Source organism: Onychostoma macrolepis, chromosome 23 (genome assembly GCF_012432095.1).
Source record: "Onychostoma macrolepis isolate SWU-2019 chromosome 23, ASM1243209v1, whole genome shotgun sequence".
Taxonomy (NCBI): domain Eukaryota; kingdom Metazoa; phylum Chordata; class Actinopteri; order Cypriniformes; family Cyprinidae; genus Onychostoma; species Onychostoma macrolepis.
Genome location: NC_081177.1, coordinates 13,556,701 through 13,577,064, shown reverse-complemented (window position 1 = coordinate 13,577,064; position 20,364 = coordinate 13,556,701). Strand labels below are relative to the sequence as shown.

The window sequence follows — 20,364 nt, the reverse complement described above, 5'->3', positions numbered from 1 at the left end:
GTAACATACATAAACCCATATGCACTCGATGTGTCTCTGTACTACGGTATTGTGTCTAGCAGAACTGTCAAGGGCTCTTTTCTTTGAGGTCTAGATCACTGAACAAACAATAGTCTCAGTCTCTTGAGGTGAAATTAACGGCCGGATGCAGCAGCATTGCTATTCTACTTCTCATCCACGTTCGGTTCTTTCATTTACACTAGTTTAAAAGCACATTTGAGAAAGGAAAATCATAATTTCTGCCGACACACTCCGGCTGTGTCTCAAAAACTAGTGCGCTGCCTACCTAGACAGCATGTCTGGGCATCACAGGCGCGTTCGGAACGTTAGAAACTGCATTTTGGGCATCCAGACATTCTCTCAAGGTAGGCAGCTCGCTAGTTTTTGAGACACAGCCTGTTTGAAATGAAATTCTCTGAATGGAAACATAGGACATTCAAACATTAACACAAAACAGTAGACAGCCGTCTGTTCGGGCATACATTTGTGCCTGTTATAGCGCCATACGACTGTGGGATTTAAATATTAGGTTAATATTCTTAACATTATTAAGGTTGAGGCGATAACTCCACCTCTTACCTTCAGACAGCTCGAGCTCCAACTCCGCCAACTGCTCCCTAACCTCTTTCGATAAAGCTACCAAATCCACACCGCGGTCTGCCATCGTCGTGAGAATACGCTGAAGTTGTTTTAAGTGTGATGAAATGCGTTTCGATAGCCAAAAATCCTTCCGTCAAGACAGAAGACATGAATTAAAAGGTGAGTAACAATCCATCCGGACAACTACTCCTTCCGCCATGCTGTGAGAACTCACCAACTGCACTGTGCGGTCACGTGATCGCGTTTACCTCCTGTGTGTGATCAATGACACCCCCAAACACACAAACACACCTCGAGGCGACACGCACGCGCCCTCTAGCGACAGCTTGTACTATGACGTTATGTTATAATGTTATGTACTAGACAAGCGGTTGGGAATATTTTTTGACCAAAAAAATATATATATTAATAATTATATACAGGGCTCGAATTGAGGGGGGATGCGGGTCGAAAAAAATGACAAAAAGCATCCCCTCTGTAAAACCACCATCCCCTCTTACCATCCCCTTTGGATTATTAATTTTTTGTATAACGTAAAACTTATCATGCACATGAAATGTTAAAATTCTCTACTTATGATCATTTACGAAATAAATAACGGTGATTGGCCAATCAGAACTCAGTACTGTAACAAGCTGCGCACAAGCTGAAGCAATTTCGTCATTTTTCGCGCAAAATGGTTCAAGCGCAACTTTTGAAGTTATTTTAAAAGAAGAAAATGATTTTTCCTTGATTAGAATTTAGAGACATTCTCCTGACATAATGTGTGTGTGACTGTGAGGGACTGAGAGACGATAGGAGAGCTGACATTATACAACTTTGAGAAAGAAAAAAAAACACGTCTTGAGACTCCAAAAGCATTCACTGCACGATGAAGCCCATTATAATACAATTAGAATGCCATAATTCCCGCAATGAAACAAAAAATACCGATTTATGAGTTTTACATTTTTATATTCATCGCACAAGCTTGAACTTTTCTGCGCGAGGCCGCAAGCACAAATGTGCTATTGGTTTTATACAACAGTGCAGAGAAACACGGTCTTTCATTCCATGAATGAATCAGTTTTTGAAAGAATCAAGTGAGCCAATGATTCAACGGTCCATTCAGTGGTCTTACTTCTTTTGTTTCTATTGAATCAGCCGTTTTGAACGAATCGTTTGATATGAATGATTCAGTAAGTCATTTATTAAAACAGGGACTTGCTGCCACCTACTGGCGGTTTTATTGTCATATTTATTAATCCATGACGGACCTAAACCAGCCAAGGTGCCAGCACAAAAACACATTCAGCAAAATATTGTTTAATTATCAATATTGACCAAAATTCTTCTATTTCAGGCCCCAGAAGAAAAAAAAAAAAAACTTAAATAATAGTTCATTTAATAAGGCAAATTTTTCATTAAATAGAAACCTTTTTAAAAATGAGACCAATTTTGTAATCATTGTGTAAAATTAGCCACAAGAATATATATAAAGATATACCGTATTGTCCCGAATATAAGACGACCCTGATTATAAGACGACCCCCCTTTTTCCAGATGTAGCTACCTTTTGGAAAAAGGCTTTTTGAAAACCAAATCTTTTTTTTCTCTCTCTCTCTCTCTCTCTGTAAAACACATTTTTTTCTTAAATTATTTTCAAATTACATATTTTTCCTATTTTAATTTTTGTTTTGAAAGTATGGTAAATACTGGTAAAATGTACCAACAATGACATTGAAAAATATACACTTTTTGATATACCATTGAAATAACAGGCAGCCCATCTGAATTATATAACATTTAGGCTATCCATCTCATAGTAGCCTACCAAAATTGTATTATCAGTAGAAGTGAAATCTTATTGTAGTCTTCAAATCTGGGTAATGTCTTATGTAGGGATGTTCATTTTAACCGTTTAACCGTTAACCGACCGATAAGAATTTTGACCTATTAATACAATCAGTTAAACGGTTTAAAGTCACGTATTTATTTTTTTTCAGTAATTTATCAAGTTATTTTAAAAGGTTTACTGCGTGGTTAAAATAAGCTACGCGTATTAAAAAAAAAAAAAAAAAAAAACTTTTTTAGAGAGAGAGAGAAAAAAAAAAAAACATAAGTCGCATTTTATTATTTCATTCAGAAATAGGCCGACGCGAATTACAAATATTATAATAAACACTGTAAACATAGCTATGCTATTTTAGTTCCCCTCACTCCACAACAAATCCTTTCAATTAACAGTAGGCTATTTAGAAAAGAACAAGAATTAAAAATGTAAGAAGCTATAGCTATATAAACGACAAACCAAAACGAATTAAGGTTAAAACGAAACTGAAACCAATGTTGGGTCTCTCGTTCGACACAAAATCAAATGTTTCCGCGATGTATTTGAATGCCAAAATATTATTTACCTTTTATGTATAGGCCTACTTCACTCGCGTTCCAGTATCCACCTAAAACAAAATGTTTTGCATAACTTCACGGCGGTACGGCGATAACGCTTAAGGGCACAGATTTTACTACGTATTTAAACTGAGCAGTGTGTGTTTTGTGTGTTTTTCCATATGTTTGACTGATTGTTTTTTTATAATGATAATGAACAGGCTGCATTGTCAAGGTAGAATGCTAAACTGTGTGCGCGCATGCGGCGCTGGAGAAATCACTTGATTTATTTTTTTTTCCTTCTAACAGTGGAAGCAACTACTTTTAGTTATGAAGATAATCGGAATTGTAAAAGGTTAGGGTTGTTTGCTGCTTTCTGCGCATGGAAAATTAATCCCCGGAAAACAAATATTAGTATTTTTAACGGGTCACAGACACTTATTCTTTCTAATTTAATTTTAGTTCTAATTTAAAATAATCTTGTCGGTTAACGGTTAATAATATGTTAACGAGCATCGGTTGTCGGTTAGGAAAAATAACCGAAATGAACTAGTCTTATGTTTTAAAATCACTTACAGAGGAAGTTTGCTGGCATCAGGCTAACATGACAGTCACGACTCATGCTGCTGTAAACTTTTCTTTTTCTTTTGTTTTCACTCGGGATCTTTACAACACACATTACATTACATATTTCATGGCACACTCGTTTTATACGTGTTTGGCGCCACCTATTGTTGTGGGTGTATTATTGACATGTCAAAGTCTAGACCCCGAATATAAGACGACCGCGTTTTTTCAGATGTATTTCCAAGAAAAAACATTGTCTTATATTCGGGTCAATACGGTATATAAAAAACTAAGGCTATGTTCACACTTGGCGTCTTTTTTGAAGCTGCCGGCGTCTGTTTTACATTATAATCCTATGGAGTAAACCGTGTTTTCAAAAAGGTCCTGAGCGCTTTTTAAAACGCCACCGCCGGTGTACCGACAAAACATGCTACCTATCAGATTGTGCTACCAATAATATATTTGCATTTTAAGGGTAAGTTTAGGGTAAGGGTAGGTGTGGACGGGTAGGTCTTTTTCTGCAGCTCAGAGCGTCTTTTCAAATTGAAAAAAGTTTAACTTTTCTGGAAAAAGAAAAAACGCCCTATGTCAACCGCCTTTTTGACTGCTGACCAATGACAAGCGAGTGGCGAGTCGTTTCCATAACGACAAAAACAAGGAGAAGATAGCCGGCCCAGTAGATTGATCGTACTAGTTTCGGAGCACAAGGAATAGTATGAAACCGCTATAGTATGAGCTCCTGGACTAAATTGTTGGAAGCACCATACAGTTTCCTTCCCCGTATAATGTCGCGCTCCCACAAACGCCGTTGTGAACCGACATACCCTCCCCGTTAACTTCAAAAGCCGACATTTCTGCAGCACACAGCGTTAGGCTACCGTTGCAGCTGTTGTTATAGAAACAAAAGACGCCCTTGGCTGCTATTTGTAACCAAAACGCTGCCAGCTTTTTATTTTACTAAAAAAGCACTCTTGTCAACTTTTTCTAGTCAAAAAAGACGCCAAGTGTGAACACGCCCTAAGATGGCGCTGCAGATGGCAGCTACAATGCTCTACTATTCAGTGTTTGTACTGTTTTTGTTTGTTTTTCCTGTTTTTTGTTTCTCAAATAAGATCAGTTTTACCAGGGATGACCTGCTGAATATTCGTTAGAACACACCACAAAATCTTTTACCGGATTGTGATTATTCGGACGTTTTGCTGGACATTGTAGTTGGCGGAGCCGTAGCTCTGGTCAAACGCTTCAGGACGCGCAGACGGGGGAAGCAGGCCGGTGTTCTGAAATATTAACGCGAAACAGGAAACTCATGAATATTCATGTATGCTCCGCCCAGCGTCACCGAAAATCTCAGACACCGAATATTTCAGAACACCGGCGCGCTCCTGACTCAGCTCAGACAGCGCAGATTTAGAATGGAGTTGCCTAGCATCCGTCTATGTATCATAGTATGTTTAAAAAAGTATGCCAAAGATTCCCGGATGGTCTACTACTTGTGGTTACAATTCGAAGTGCAGATCGATGCACACTCTAAACGGCTAATGTTGCCCACAACACATTGCGTGGTGGACCAGGGTAGGGTTGTACCAGCCATTCGTAAGTTCTTACTTAAATTAGAATGTTAAGTCCACTAGAGGCTAGTAACTACTTGCTAGTTTGTAACTAAATTTGTACTTACTTCGGTTGCACCAGTTGTACGTTAAGCAGGACGTAGCTAGTAGTTCGTAAGCTCTCCGTAAAGTAATGCGTAGTCGCATAAAATGACGTATACCCTAAATCATCCAATAGAAACCTTCAAATACACGAGCAGAACTTGTTTAAATGTTATTAATTTTAATTTATCCTTCATTCTAACTTCTTTTGCTTCACCTATACTAACGGTAAAAACAAGTTTCCATTAAAAACCATACATTAATAACATTAGTCTATACGTAAGCTATTTTTATATGTAAATAACATTCAGAAACTGTAATTGAAATAAATAAGGATCAATAAATACTGAAAGAAAAAAAAAACATAAGAAATGACATTTATTTATTATTTCATCTGACATGCGCAAACACGGACCGAAGTGCACAGAGGCGCGCTGTAGATGGGGTGTTGAAGACGGGCTTCACATATTCACATATTGTTCTCTCTCTTAATATGTAGGCTACGTGAGTGTGAATGTCAGCAGCATCATATATGCCTAAAGGATTGGAGGTTGTCAGGTAAAAGAAGAGCATGCAGTTCACTCAGTCTGCTATTTTATTCCAACCGTTACTCCTGACCAGACGCGTCCGTAAATATTTAGTTTAAACGTAGAGTTACACTTCAACTAAGTGTAATGGTGCAACGAAAAAATATTTAGTAGTGCGTAAGTTGTAACTTAGTGTCCATTTACGTCAAAACTAGGCTAGGTTGTAACTTATGCCGAGTTCACACTGCACGATTTTCAAACTCGTCGGATCGCTGTTGTTTTCACACTGCGTGACTATTTGGAGTAGCATTCAGTCGCTGCTGTGTTCACATTGCACGATGGATCGGCGACAGGGGCTTTCACATTGCACGATTTCACAATAGGAAGAATCGCCGACAACTCTGTCTGATCGGCAAACTACGTTTCACAACAAAACACACGCGAGAAGTGATAAGGAAATAACGCGAGAACCCGCGTGCATCAGCCCGTTGTTCTCGGGCTAGACTGGAAGTATTAAAAAAATATAGCCGGCAAATTGTCTGTGCACTGATTTCCAGCTACAAAAAGAAAAACAGATTATGCAGGAGGGAGATGCAAATGGAACAGGGATTGTGTTCTGGTAAATAATAATTTGCACTAACTGTTATGGTGATGTTGCGGCTGGTCAAGCGTTTGTGCTTGTTTCTGTATGATATAATTGTACATATTAAAATACTGATATGGTCTATAACTCCTCACGGAACTTCCCTCTGCCCTGTATCTTTGTCTCTCATTGGCTGAAGGTCATCGTGATGTAGTTTTCAGTCAGAAATCATTGCACACAGCGTGATTGTGAATCGCCGACGGCTCCAGATATTTAGCATGCCAAATATTTCGCGGGCGTCGGCGACGTGTCAGCGATTCTCTCAGATCGCGTCTTTGGTAATTCACACTGCGCGATTGTCACTCGCGTGAACAAGCTCCGATTTGCCTCAGATGTCGGGCATTTGTCGGCGATTTATCAAAACCTGTCGGCGAGTGAAAAATCGGGCTAAAATCGTGCAGTGTGAACTCGGCATAACGTGCAGCTGGTGCAACCGGCCCCAGGATTCGATTGGAACTACAAACACGCATTTAAAAAAACTACAAACATGGCGGATATGCTCGACCCATGGACAGGTAGTGATAAATAATCAATGTCTAACCTGATGAAAAATATTTATTTAATGTTATCCACGTTATATTTAATCTGCTGCAACACTGTGCAGTACTTTTATAATGATACGTTTGGTCATTAACTTTGAAATGCATCATTATGCAAACACATGAGCAGAGTTATCGCATGAAAGACCCGCGATGTGCTTCTTTATTTCTCTCCAATAAGGTAGGAAATCAAATTAAACAAAATGTGGATGATGTTAACTGTGACAAGATGATTAACAGTGCAGTTTAAACAGTTACAGGATGCACATAACTAAGCAACAGAGCGTCCATTAAAGAAGTGGCTATGACAAAGTAGTATGTCCCAGAGCTTGCCTACTATTCTGATACATACTCAAAAGTATGAATCAAATGAAAAGTGTTAGTTCATTCTCGTGAGTGTCTACATTCCACCGCACGTGAGCTCAGATTTACAGAAACTCGCTGATCAGATCACAGGCACAGAACAACAACACCCGGACTCTGTTTTAATCATTCTCTGCGACTTTAATATAGCAAATCTCTCCAGCAAACTGCCAAAATACAGACAGCACATCACATGCCCCACCAGAGACAGTAATATATTGGATCACTGTTACACAGCGATAAAGGATGCATATCACTCTGTCCCACAGGCAGCTTTAGGACTCTCTGATCACTGTTTAGTTCATCTCATACCGACCTACAGGCAGAAACTTAAATCTGCTAAACCTGTATTAAGAACTGTTAAAAGATGGACTAATGAAACAGAGCGGGTTTTACAAGCCTGTTTCTCTCTCACTGATTGGACTGTTTTCGAAGCTGCTGCAAACGATCTGGATGAGCTCACAGAGACTGTAACATCTTATATCAGTTTCTGTGAGGATATGTGCATTCCTACCAAGACTCATTTAACTTACAACAACGACAAACCATGGTTCACTGTAAAACTCAGACAGCTCCGTCAGGACAAAGAAGATGCTTACAGTAATAAACAGATAAAGTCTTGTATAAACAGGCCAAATACACACTGGAAAAGGAGATCAGAGCGGCAAAGAGGAATTATTCTGGCAAGCTAAGGAACAAATTCTCTTCCAGTGATTCTGCTTCAGTGTGAAAAGGTATGAAAGATATCACCAGTTACAAGACACCATCCCCCAGCACTCTGGAGAATCAACAACTGGCAGATGATCTGAATGAGTTCTACTGCAGGTTTGAAAAAACACCCCACACCTGCCCTGAACACCTCTCCACACAACCATTAACACCTCCAGCAATCCCCCTCTCCCCCACACCTGCAATTCAGATGAGCGAAGATGACGTGTGCCAGGTCTTCAGGAAGAACAAAAGAAGGAAAGCACCAGGCCCAGACGGTGTGTCACCAGCCTGCCTAAAATCCTGTGCTGACCAGCTGGCCCCCATCTTCACACAGATCTTCAACAGATCACTGGAGCTGTGCGAAGTCCCCTCATGCTTCAAACGCTCCACCATCCAAAGAAACCCAAAATTACTGGACTTAATGACTACAGACCTGTGGCTCTAACATCTGTGGCCATGAAATCATTTGAAAGACTGGTTTTGGCTTATCTGAAGGACATCACTGGACCCTTACTGGACCCCCTGCAGTTTGCCTACAGAGCAAACAGGTCTGTGGATGATGCAGTCAACATGGGACTGCACTTCATCCTGCAGCATCTGGACAGACCAGGGACTTATGTGAGGATCCTGTTTGTAGACTTTTAACACCATCATCCCGGACACGCTCCAGAATAAACTGACACAGCTCTCCGTGCCCACCTCCATCTGTCAGTGGATCACCAGCTTCCTGACAGACAGGCAGCAGCTAGTAAGGCTGGGAAAATACACATCCAGCACCCGTACAATCAGCACTGGAGCTCCTCAGGGGCTGCGTTCTCTCCCCACTGCTCTTCTCCTGTACACCAACGACTGCACATCTAAAGACCCCTCTGTCAAGCTCCTGTAGTTTGCAGATGACACCACACTGATCGGCCTCATCCAGGACGGTGTTGAGTCTGCTTACAAACAGGAGGTTAAGGAGCTGGCTGTCTGGTGCAGTCTTAACAACCTGGAGCTCAACACGCTCAAAACAGTGGAAATGATCGTGGACTTCAGGAGAAACCCCCCTGCTCTCCCCCCACTCACCATCATGAACAGCACTGTGACTGCAGTGGAGTCATTCAGGTTCCTGGGCACCACAATTTCTCAGGACCTGAAGTGGGACAATCACATTGAGTACATTGTGAAAAAGGCCCAGCAGAGGCTGTACTTCCTTCGCCAGCTGAGGAAGTTCAACCTGCCACAGGAGCTGCTGAAACAGTTCTACTCCGCCATCATTGAATCCGTCCTCTGCACTTCAATAACTGTCTGGTTCAGCTCAGCTACCAAATCTGACCTCAGAAGACTACAGAAGGTAGTCCGGACTGCTGAGCGAATCATTGGTACAACCTTCCCCAGTCTACAAGAACTGTACTTATCCAGAGTGAGCAAAAGGGCTGGTAAAATCACTCTGGACCCCTCACATCCAGCACACTACCTCTTTGAACTGTTACGTCTGGTCGACGCTACAGAGCTCTGAGCACCAGAACGACCAGACACAGAAATAGTTTCTTCCCTCAGGCAATCCATTTGTATATATATATATATTTTTTTTTTATCTATGTCCTGTCCTGTTGCTGTCTTTCTGTTGCACTGTATAGCTTCTGTCACTATAACAAATTCCTCATATGTGTAAACATACCTGGCCAATAAAGCTCATTCTCATTCTCATATACAGTGCCCTCCAAAAGTATTGGAACAGTAAAGACAAAATTGCTCTGGTGGCTGTGGAGTCAAGACATTTACAAATATGATTAAAAGATTAATATGAGACAAAACTACAGAATGTCACATTTTATTATTGGGTGATTCAACACATACAGGTGCATATCAATAAATTAGAATGTGGTGGAAAAGTTCATTTATTTCAGTAATTCAACTCAAATTGTGAAAGTCGTGTATTAAATAAATTCAGTGCACACAGACTGAAGTAGTTTAAGTCTTTGGTTCATTTAATTGTCTTTTAATTTAACAAAACCCCACCTATTCACTGTCTCAACAAATTAGAATACTTCATAAGACCAATAAAAAAAACATTTTTAGTGAATTGTTGGCCTTCTGGAAAGTATGTTCATTTACTGTATATGTACTCAATACTTGGTAGGGGCTCCTTTTGCTTTAATTACTGGCTCAATTCGGCGTGGCATGGAGGCAATCAGTTTGTGGCACTGCTGAGGTGGTATGGAAGCCCAGGTTTCTTTGACAGTGGCCTTCAGCTCATCTGCATTTTTTGGTCTCTTGTTTCTCATTTTCCTCTTGACAATACTCCATAGATTCTCTCTGGGGTTCAGGTCTGGTGAGTTTGCTGGCCAGTCAAGCACACCAACACCATGGTCATTTAACCAACTTTTGGTGCTTTTGGCAGTGTGGGCAGGTGCCAAATCCTGCTGGAAAATGAAATCAGCATCTTCAAAAAGCTGGTCAGCAGAAGGAAGCATGAAGTGCTCCAAAGTTTCTTGGTAAACGGGTACAGTGACTTTGGTTTTCAAAAAACACAATGGACCAACACCAGCAGATGACATTGCACCCCAAATCATCACAGACTGTGGAAACTTAACACTGGATTTCAAGCAACTTGGGCTACGAGCTTCTCCACCCTTCCTCCAGACTCTAGGACCTTGGTTTCCAAATGAAATACAAAACTTGCTTTCATCTGAAAAGAAGACTTTGGACCACTGGGCAACAGTCCAGTTCTTCTTCTCCTTAGCCCAGGTAAGACACCTCTGACATTGTCTGTGATTCAGGAGTGGCTTAACAAGAGGAATATGACAACTGTAGCCAAATTCCTTGACACATCTGTGTGTGGTGGCTCTTGATGCCTTGACCCCAGCCTCAGTTCATTCCTCGTGAAGTTCACCCAAAATCTTGATTCGATTTTGCTTGACAATCCTCATAAGGCTGTGGTTCTCTCGGTTGGTTGTGCATCTTTTTCTTCCACACTTTTTCCTTCCACTCAACTTTCTGTTAACATGCTTGGATTTCAGTAAGTTTGCTAGGTGCGCCCACTGCGCTTGAAAATGGACGGTGGGCAAGCTAAACGCGAGACTGCCGCTTGGGTGGGGAGACAACTAGAGCAGCGAAAATGTTCATTTCCATTTAATTTATGCTTCTCACAGTACTACAGTCTTTATGAAATGAATATTATGTTATCACAAATTGTAAAAAAAAAAAAAAGACCTTTTGTTGAATAAATGCTTTGAAATGGGAATATTTAAACGTCAATTGTGGGCGATGACCACTTGGCGCCACTCTCCGCCTGAGACGTGCAGCAGGCGCTGTTTGCTCATCATCCTGCGCGCAGTGATGATGTTTATATTCATAAAGGATCAATTAAGTTAGCATTAACTTACATTAATTTAATCTTTATGATTAATATATTCAAGTTATTTAACTTAACATTAACAAAGTTAAACACAATGATAGGATATTCAGACATTTAAGTTATTTAATAAGATTTCATACATCAAGTTAACTAATAATTACAAGACTTTGTGAATAAAAACAATTTGATAAACAATCATTTGAAGTTAAGGTTAAATTAACATTACATGATTAACATAATATCATATTTCAAAGGAAAGTCAGTAAGGCAAAAGAAATGTCAGGAAAGAAAAAACAGTACTCAAAGGAGAAGTTACAGGAGGCAGTTGAGGAAGTAAAGGCAGGAGCAAGTTTAAGGGCAACAGCGAAGAAATTTGGCATTCCCCACACCACTCTTCAGGACTATAAAAAAAAAAAAAAAGTCCACAACCCTCATCCTATTTCGGCCCTGACACCTGGAGAGGAAGAGGCTCTCCTTTCCTTTATATTCTGGATGGCGGACCATGGCTTCCCAGTGACAAGATCCCTTGTCAAGGTGCTGGCTACTGGGATCATAAAGGAGAGTGGCAGAACAGAGACCACCACTGTAAACCTGGAGAAGGGGCCAAGTGATGTGTGGTGGTCCAGGTTTAAGGCCCGCCATCCAGAGTTGGCCTCAAGGACGGCAGATTCCCTGGACAGAGCCAGAGTCCATGGTGCTACACCAGAGGCCATTGAAGGGTTTTTCAAGTTATATGAGGCCCTTCATGTGAAGCACAGTTTGGAGGACAAGCCACATCTCATCTACAACTGTGATAAGACTGGTTTTGGAGACAAGCCTCGGTCCAGGGAGAAGGTCCTGTGCCAGACTGGGAGGAAGCATGTCTACCAGCAGCAGCAGACGACCAGGGAGCACATCACGGTCCACTGCTGTGTGAATGCAGCCGGGGACAGCATTCCACCCTTCATCATTTACCCTGGCCCCCCAACGCCCTCTATGGCATCCAGGAGAAGGGTTACATGGACTCGGAGCTCTTCCTGAAATGGCTCCACCATTTTATCAGGTATGCTCCTGAGGAGAGACCACTGATTTTAATCATGGACCAACACGAGACACATGTCTCAAGAGACGTAATCATGTTCTGCAGAGAAAATAAAGTTGAAATTCTCTGCCTACCTGCCCACACCACACACATTCTACAGCCCCTGGATATCGCGGTTTTCAACCCACTGAAAACTGCTTTCTCCACCATGGCCTCCAGGATGGGTCTGTGTGACCTGTGCCATTTGTGGTTCCACCTGGAATGGGACTCGGTTCAAATTCAAATTCAAATTCAAATTGTTTGCCCTTCTTTGTCTTCAGAAAGATATGGTAAGGTTATTCACTAACGTTTCACATGGTTCATCCTTAACCCACATGCCATAATCAATATCACGACAAAAGGCCTAGCTCGCATTGTCCTCTAGCTTATTAAAGTAATTTAAAGTAAATTTTAAACAAATAAAAAGGTACTCACCTTTCTTATTCATTGAAATGTTGTTTTCTTCAGTTAAAATAAATAAGTAGTTCTCAGTTGATCTGTTAAATGTCCATTGTCGTCGTTGAAATCAAAGTATGCACTCTGTACGGAACATCATTATAACCTGTACGGAACACCGTTAACGCTTATCTTCCGTACACGTGCGGAGGAGGTACTTTTCCCCACTTTTCTCAAAAACTATTGGTCCAAAAGACATCAAAGTGTGGACTGTGCAATGGGTATTCCCCCAGAGAATGATCACACAAACTTGCTTGTCTGGCTTTCAAGAGCGGAGGAGTGGTCGCTGGCGTGCGGTGAAGGGCGAAAAGTGTACGGAACATGGTTAGTCTACGTTACCAGTCATTTAATTGGCGTTATCTAAAGCAAAACCGTGACATTAGAGCGCGTTTAAAAACTTAAATCAGTCAGTCTTTCAGTTTCCTTCAGTGCCCATGCAGAGCATGCTTGAAACCAGTCTTTATCAATTCATACGTAATGCTATTTTGGGTAAATAATGTCGTAAATATTTCTGTTGCGGTACGTGTATGCTAAGGAGGCGCATGACGAGGAGTAGAGAAAACAAAAGTCTTTTATTAATAATCCACTGTAGAATTCCAGGAGCATAGAGTAGCAAAACACATTTGGCAAACGAAATAGCAGACAAGGAATGGAGGGTGAACACAGGCTTTAAATAATAAATGTAATCAAGGGGAAAACAGAAACAGGTGAGGATCTAATTAACCAATGGGGGAACAGAAGAAACTAGGTCAAACATGTGACAGAACGCTCCCTCCCAGAACGGCGCGCGTCCCCGCGCCGACGAAAACAGTCCAACAGAGGAGGGAGGGTGGGGGTTCTGGAGGTGGGCGTGGAGCAAGAGGAGGGCAGGCAATGGGAAAGGGGCAAAACCAAAAGGTCAGTCCAAGGGGGAGTGGAGGGTGGGAGGAGCCTGAAGCAGCAGAAGCCAGGTGTTTATCCAGAGGCCAGCCAGGATGGTGGCCCACGGTGGAGTCGACGGTGGGAGGAGCCATGGTGGAGAATGGGCTGACGACACCAGGGGGCCGACTGACGGAGACTGCGCTGCTGGAGAAGGAGACCCAGGTGGAACGGGGCAGACGGAGAGCCGGGGCGGAGCTGAAGGCTCAGGCAACGATCCGGAAGACCGCGGTGAAGCCGGTGCGACTGAGGATGTAGGTGGAGCCGGAAGGAAGGAGGAGCCTGACAGAGCCGGAGGGATGGAGTGACGAGGCAAAGCCAGAGGAGTGGAATCCCGAGGCGGTGAATGGTCGACGACTGACCAAGGCAGAGCCGGAGGGACGAGGGAGCCCGGTGGAGCCAGTGGGATGACGGGCAACGGTGGAGGCAAGGGAGCTGAGAGCCGAGGTGGAGCCGATGGGTTGGAGGACCGAGGTGTAGTCGAGGACTCGGAGACTGGGAGTGGAGACAGGGGATCCGCACCTCTGGGCGGAGCTGGAGACTGGAAGTCCCGTGGCGGCAGAGTAGACCGCATGGCAGGCGCTGACTGAGGGTGAGCTGAGGGACTGACAGGCATCAGCGGAGATGGAGGCGAAGAACTGGCTGGCTTGAGAGGAGGCGGGAGAGGGAGGCTGGGAGGGACCACAGGAGGACTTGAGCTGGACGGAACCAGCGGAGACTCTTGAGGGCGCTCTTGAAGCGCAGACTCTTGGATGCGCTCGGGCAGCGCAGAGCTAGGGAGGCGCCTTCGTGGCGCAGGCACAGGGGGGCGCTCTTGAAGCGCGGAGCTGGACAGAACCAGCGGGGGCACAGGCGAGCTGGACGGGACCAGCGGCGCACAGGCAAGCTGGACGGGACCAGCGGAGGCACAGGAGATTCAGGGCTACAGGTTTGTACTTCTCCCCACCAGTCAATCAGGTCTGTCTGAAAAATGTCCTTCAGTTCCTCTACATATTTCCCAGAGAACAGGTGCAGCTCACCCTCAGTCGTAGGAGTGTGGGCTGGGCTTCCCTCCAAGCCCTCGAGTTCCACCAAAACTTCCTCGGAGACGGATGATCTTGCCGGCTCACGCACTTGGTCAGAGGATGGTAGTGGCTCATTCGCAGCGGGCTCAGGCTCTCCATCTGCAGTGGGCTCAGGCAGTATCTCCGTAGATCGGGGTGACGGCTGGCTGGTCTCTGGCAGTGGTGAAGTGGGGCCGGTGGCGATATCATCCTCCACAGGGCTGACGGTGAAAGCTGACTCATTGTTCATCAGCACCCACTCCACACAAGCGGCGAAATCCTCTTTGGGACAGTTCGCTGGTAGGCGTGCCTTACACTGCTCGCTCAGGCTGATGATGTAAAAGACGCAGAGCAAGCGGTCCGGGAAGTGGGTAAGGCACGCCAGATCTAGAAAGTCCCTTGTATGGTCCTCCAGCGAACGGTCCAACTGCTTCAGGCATAGGAGTTGGACGCCGGGCAGGTCCATTCCAGGAGAGGACAGAAAACTAAACAAAACAAAATAATAAACAGAGATGAAGCATTCAGATCAGGAGATAAAGCAGCCCTCAAAACAGCAAGAGCCAATCTGTCCCGCAGCATCAAAAATGCAAAACGGTCATATGCTCAAAAAATCAACAATCACTTCACAGACAGCAGTGACACACGGAGCCTGTGGCAAGCTATTCAGACTATCACAGACTACAAGCCCCCGCCACAGGCCTGTGATGACGACACATCCCTCCCAGATACACTCAACCACTTTTACTCACGGTTTGAAATGCTGAATGACACACCTGCACAAAAACTGCCCACACCTCCCAACGACCAGGCGCTCTGTCTGTCTCCAGCCGACGTAAGGAAGTCCCTATCTAGGATCAACCCACGCAAGGCTGCGGGTCCCGACAACATACCTGGCCGTGTACTGAAAGACTGTGCTGTACAGCTGACAGATGTCCTAACAGATATCTTCAACACCTCGCTGAGCCAGGCAGTCGTCCCCACATGTCTCAAATCCACAACAATCATACCGGTACCAAAGAAATCACCTGTGTCCTGTCTAAATGACTACCGTCCCATAGCACTGACTCAATCATAATGAAGTGCTTTGAGAGGTTAGTCATGCACAACATCAAAACCAGCCTCCCCAACACACTCGACCCGCCCAGTTTGCATACCGTCCGAACCGCCCACGGACGATGCAATTTCTCCACTCTCCACCTGGCTCTTACCCACCTAGAAAATAAAGACTCTACGTTAGAATGCTGTTCATTGACTTCAGCTCAGCATTCAACACAATAATCCCACAACAGCTCATAAATAAACTCAACCTGCTGGGCCTTAACAATTCCCTCTGCAATTGGATCCTGGACTTTCTAACCGGAAGACCTCAGTCAGTCCGTGTCGGCCACAACACCTCGAGCACTACCACACTGAACACAGGTGCCCCACAAGGCTGTGTGCTCAGCCCGCTGCTCTTCACGCTGCTGACCCACGACTGCACTGCCAAGTCCAGCTCCAACCACATCATCAAGTTCGCTGATGACACAACAGTGGTAGGCCTCATCAGCAACAACGATGAAACGCACTACAGAGAGGAAGTGGCACAGCTGGCTGAATGGTGTGGCACTAACAACCTGTCCCTCAATGTGAGTAAGACAAAGGAGGTTGTGATGGACTTCAGGAGAAACTCCGGTGATCACCCCCCACTGATCATCGACACTAAATTCCTGGGGGTGCACATCACAGAGGATCTCACCTGGACCACCAACACCATGTCATTCTCCAAGAAGGCACAACAGCGCCTACACTTTCTCCGCCGGCTGAAAAGAGCAAGTCTCCTCCACCCATCCTCACCACTTTCTACAGGGGCACCATTGAGAGTGTGCTGACCAGCTGCATCACTGTCTGGTACGGGAACTGTACTGCAGCAGACCGCAAGACCCTACAACGGACAGTGAACACCGCTGCAAGGATCATCGGTGCCCCTCCCTCCATCCTGGATATTTTCCTCACACGATGCTCCAGCAAAGCCAATAGTATCGTGAAGGACTCCACACACCCTCCCACAGTCTCTTCCAGCTCCTACCATCAGGAAGACGGTACCGAGCATCAGAGCCCGCTCTGCCAGACTGCTCAACAGCTTTTTCCCCAGGCTGTGAGAGCCCTGAACTCAAATCACCCCGCCTCTCTGAACCCCCATACAAACCCCTACCTCCTGTAACATGTAACGTGCAATTCAAGTGTGCTACACACAGGTGAGTGGGCCTGTACAAACCACCTGTAGTAGCACACTCTCCTCCTCTATGCGCACTAGTCACTTTTCACACACACTGCTGTGTGTACACAAATCCCACAAAAAGAACTCCGTAATATATGTATGTTTACATGCTCATGCACTACAAATCATCCTGCACTGTTCCCCAGCCAGCTGCTTGAACTCAATGTTTCTCCTTGCACATGTACAGTACTTATCTGAAGCATTCGTATAGTTTGTATAGTTTGTATTTTTTAGTTTGTATAGGTACTTTTTTATAGATAGTATATTTATATTTATAGTCAAAATCTATCAGTAGGATAGTTGTGTATAGGTTTATATTGTCTTACTCCATTGTTGTATGCCTGTATTTATGTAGCACCGTGGTCCTGTGAGGCACGACATTTCGTTCCACTGTATGCCCCGCATGTAGCGGAATGACAATAAAGCTCAACTTGACTTGACTTGAAAAACGCAGCTTAAGTACTTAACTGTTTTGGTCTGCTATTCTGTTACAGTACATGTATGCTAAGGAGGCGCATGACGAGGAGTAGAGAAAACAAAAGTCTTTTATTAATAATCCACAGTAGAATTCCAGGAGCATAGAGTAGCAAAACACATTTGGCAAACGAAATAGCAGGTGAACACAGGCTTTAAATAATAAACGTAATCAAGGGGAAAACAGAAACAGGTGAGGATCTAATTAACCAATGGGGGAACAGAAGGAACTAGGTCAAACATGTGACAATTTCCAGATGTACAAAGTTGAGTTTTAATTTAGAAAGATATGTCTGAATCTATCTGTATTTTCTTTTCACATTATAAATAATAAATTAATTGTAAGATAAATTCTAAACGTGTTAATTTATTTTAATGTAGTACACTGTTCATTTTAAGATGCCTTATTACTCATGTTACTCATTAAAATTATATAAATGTGTTTAATAATCAGATTAAATAAATACTTTAATTGTTTCAGGAATGCCTCCATGTGAATATTGCACAAGGTTTTGTGTCTATTAACTTTAACAGAATTAAGGATGTAAATAAAAATAAGTTTATGATTTGACACCTGTATTATAGACAGCTCTCAGCATACTCAAAATTAGGGGTAATCACAATTATTTTACCATATTTACAGTCCTAATGTAAATTAAATTACTAAAATAAGTGTTTTTTATTTTTATTATTTTTTTTCAATAGAATTGGCCCAGATGTCTGCAGTGTCAAGTAAAGGAAGCTCCTCTCATAAGATGGGAGTCAAACTGGGAGTCTGATGACACTGAGTGATGGAAGCCCTTCAAGAAAGGAGCAGAATGCTGAAGATGAAGCCAGAATTGTGAGTCTGTGTCATTTATGTTATTCTGTGTACAGTAAAAATTTTAAACACACAAACGAATATGAAAAATTCAAATTTAACTGGGCAGCCACACAATATCTGCTTATGTTCACACCTGGAATTTACTAATTATTAATTTAAGATAATCAAAACACATAAAAACTTGTCATTTCTCACTCTCTGTCACTCCAAACCTGCAAGACTTTCATTCATTTTCAAAACACAAATAAAGATATTTTAAATGAAACCTGAGAGATTTTCTGTCCTTCCATCGACAGTCTACACAACCACCACTTTGATGTTCATAAGTTCATAAAGAGATCATAAAAGTAATCCAAATGAATCGAGCGGTTTAGTCACAATTTTCTGAAGAGACTTGATCGCTTTATACAATGAACAGATTGAATTTTTAAAAAATCAAAAATTTCACATTTAAACATTGATCAGGGAAAATTTGGACTAAACCACATGATACGTATGGATTAGATCTCTTTATGGATTAGATCTCTTTATGAAGTTTATGAATTATCTAAGTGGTAGTTGCGTGGACCGTCAATCAAGGGACAGAAATCTTATATTCTATTAAAATATCTTCCATTGTGTTTCAAAGATAACGAAAGTCTTGGTTGAGTAAACGATGGAATTTTCATTTTTGAACTAACCCTGTAATAAAAGAATGTGGCCATATGCGTCTTGTGCTTGTTCACTTGTGCATCACCCGAGATGCATGCTAATGCCAGGTGTGAGCAGAGCCACTGTGTGACTACACAATCAGTTTAGCAGAATGGTTCCTGAGAGAGAGATTGTCATTATTTTTATTTATTTATTTATTTATTTTCCAAGAAGCCAAGTTCCTGGCTTTTCCCAAGACCTTCAAGGACACGATTGACCTCAGAATCAGCTGTAAAGGAGGATGAAACCAATGTTTAAGGTTAGACAATATTTCAGAATAAGATTATCTATATTCATTTATTATCTATATTCTGTGTTCATGCATTTTTTGCTGAAGTTGTCATATCTGTTATATAGAATGGGACAGCGACATTGCATCAATTTGTCTCCTTCACTTGATTCCACCATCACCACAAGGCTGCGAGGGACCTGGAAAAATGTCCTCCTATCAAACTGAAAAACATCTTCAAAAAGGTACATTTCTGTCACTACCTATTGTGTGCCTCAAAATATTACCAGATGTGTTGTATATGAAAGACTAATAAAAATAAAATCAATTGGAGAGCTGACCTTAATTGTTATTTTTATCTTTGATCTGCAGGCACTAATAAGAAGAATACCTTGTAGAGACCGCACAGCCATACCTGCTCGCTGATGGGACAACGAGGAACCGTGTTCATGGATGCTACACAACTGTCAACAAGTATCTTGCTGCAATCTTGTTCAAATCTACCTGTCATATTTGTTCATGTTTTATTAACTATTTTATATTTCCGTGCAACACTTAATGAATGTGACTGACTAATTAACCTCTACGCATCTGGTATATGCTTTAAAATTGCCACTTTGCCCATTGGTTAAATAAACGTTGGAATTTGTACATCTGTCTGAAGACTCTTGATTTTATGTCTAATCTTGTACATTAACACCATTCAATAGCATTTTTATTTTTGCACTGAAAAGAATACTTTATTAATAACACTTATAACAACACCAGGGGTGTTAAATAACCTAGAGTGTAAAATTTGAATAACAATTGCAAGTGTAACAATTCACACTAGGAGTGTAATTTTTCTACACTGTAAGGTGCTATATTAACACTAAAAATTCAACACTATGAATGGTGTACTTTTAACACTAGACAGATTGGGACCATATATGATCTTTTGTAGTGTTAAAATTGATACTTCAAGTGTTAAACTGACACTGCGTTTTTTACTGTGTAATGAATTGTGCAGGGCTTTCACTGTGAGGTTAAGTTAGCACCTAAGGAGAATAAATAAGAGTTGTATATGAGTGAGTGAAGAACAACGCGCTTACATTGACTGCCTTTATGT

General features: G+C 42.5%; 1 protein-coding gene and 1 long non-coding RNA gene across 6 annotated transcripts in view; one reads left to right on the top strand and one right to left on the bottom strand.

Moving 5' to 3' along the window:
- The window catches only part of dip2ba (disco-interacting protein 2 homolog Ba), a 51,785-nt gene extending 46,482 nt beyond the window's left edge, over positions 1–5,303 (bottom strand). Inside the window, exons 1-2 of one of the 5 annotated variants that reach the window (XM_058762501.1) lie at positions 3,544–3,561; positions 580–727 (exon numbers count right to left, since the gene is read on the bottom strand). In XM_058762501.1, coding sequence (XP_058618484.1) covers positions 580–664 — 85 coding nt within the window. In that variant the 5' untranslated portion in view covers positions 665–727; positions 3,544–3,561. Of the gene's footprint in view, positions 1–579; positions 728–814; positions 924–3,543; positions 3,620–4,707; positions 4,727–5,209 lie in introns of those variants that run through there. The other 4 variants (XM_058762500.1, XM_058762502.1, XM_058762503.1 and 1 more) reach the window with 4 other exon arrangements.
- Positions 5,304–17,907: 12,604 nt separating this feature from the next.
- LOC131531619 (uncharacterized) lies at positions 17,908–19,832 on the top strand. Its single transcript, XR_009268736.1, has 4 exons — positions 17,908–18,355; positions 19,199–19,286; positions 19,385–19,501; positions 19,629–19,832. It is a non-coding gene; the product is annotated as an uncharacterized LOC131531619 (long non-coding RNA).
- Positions 19,833–20,364: the final 532 nt, after the last annotated feature.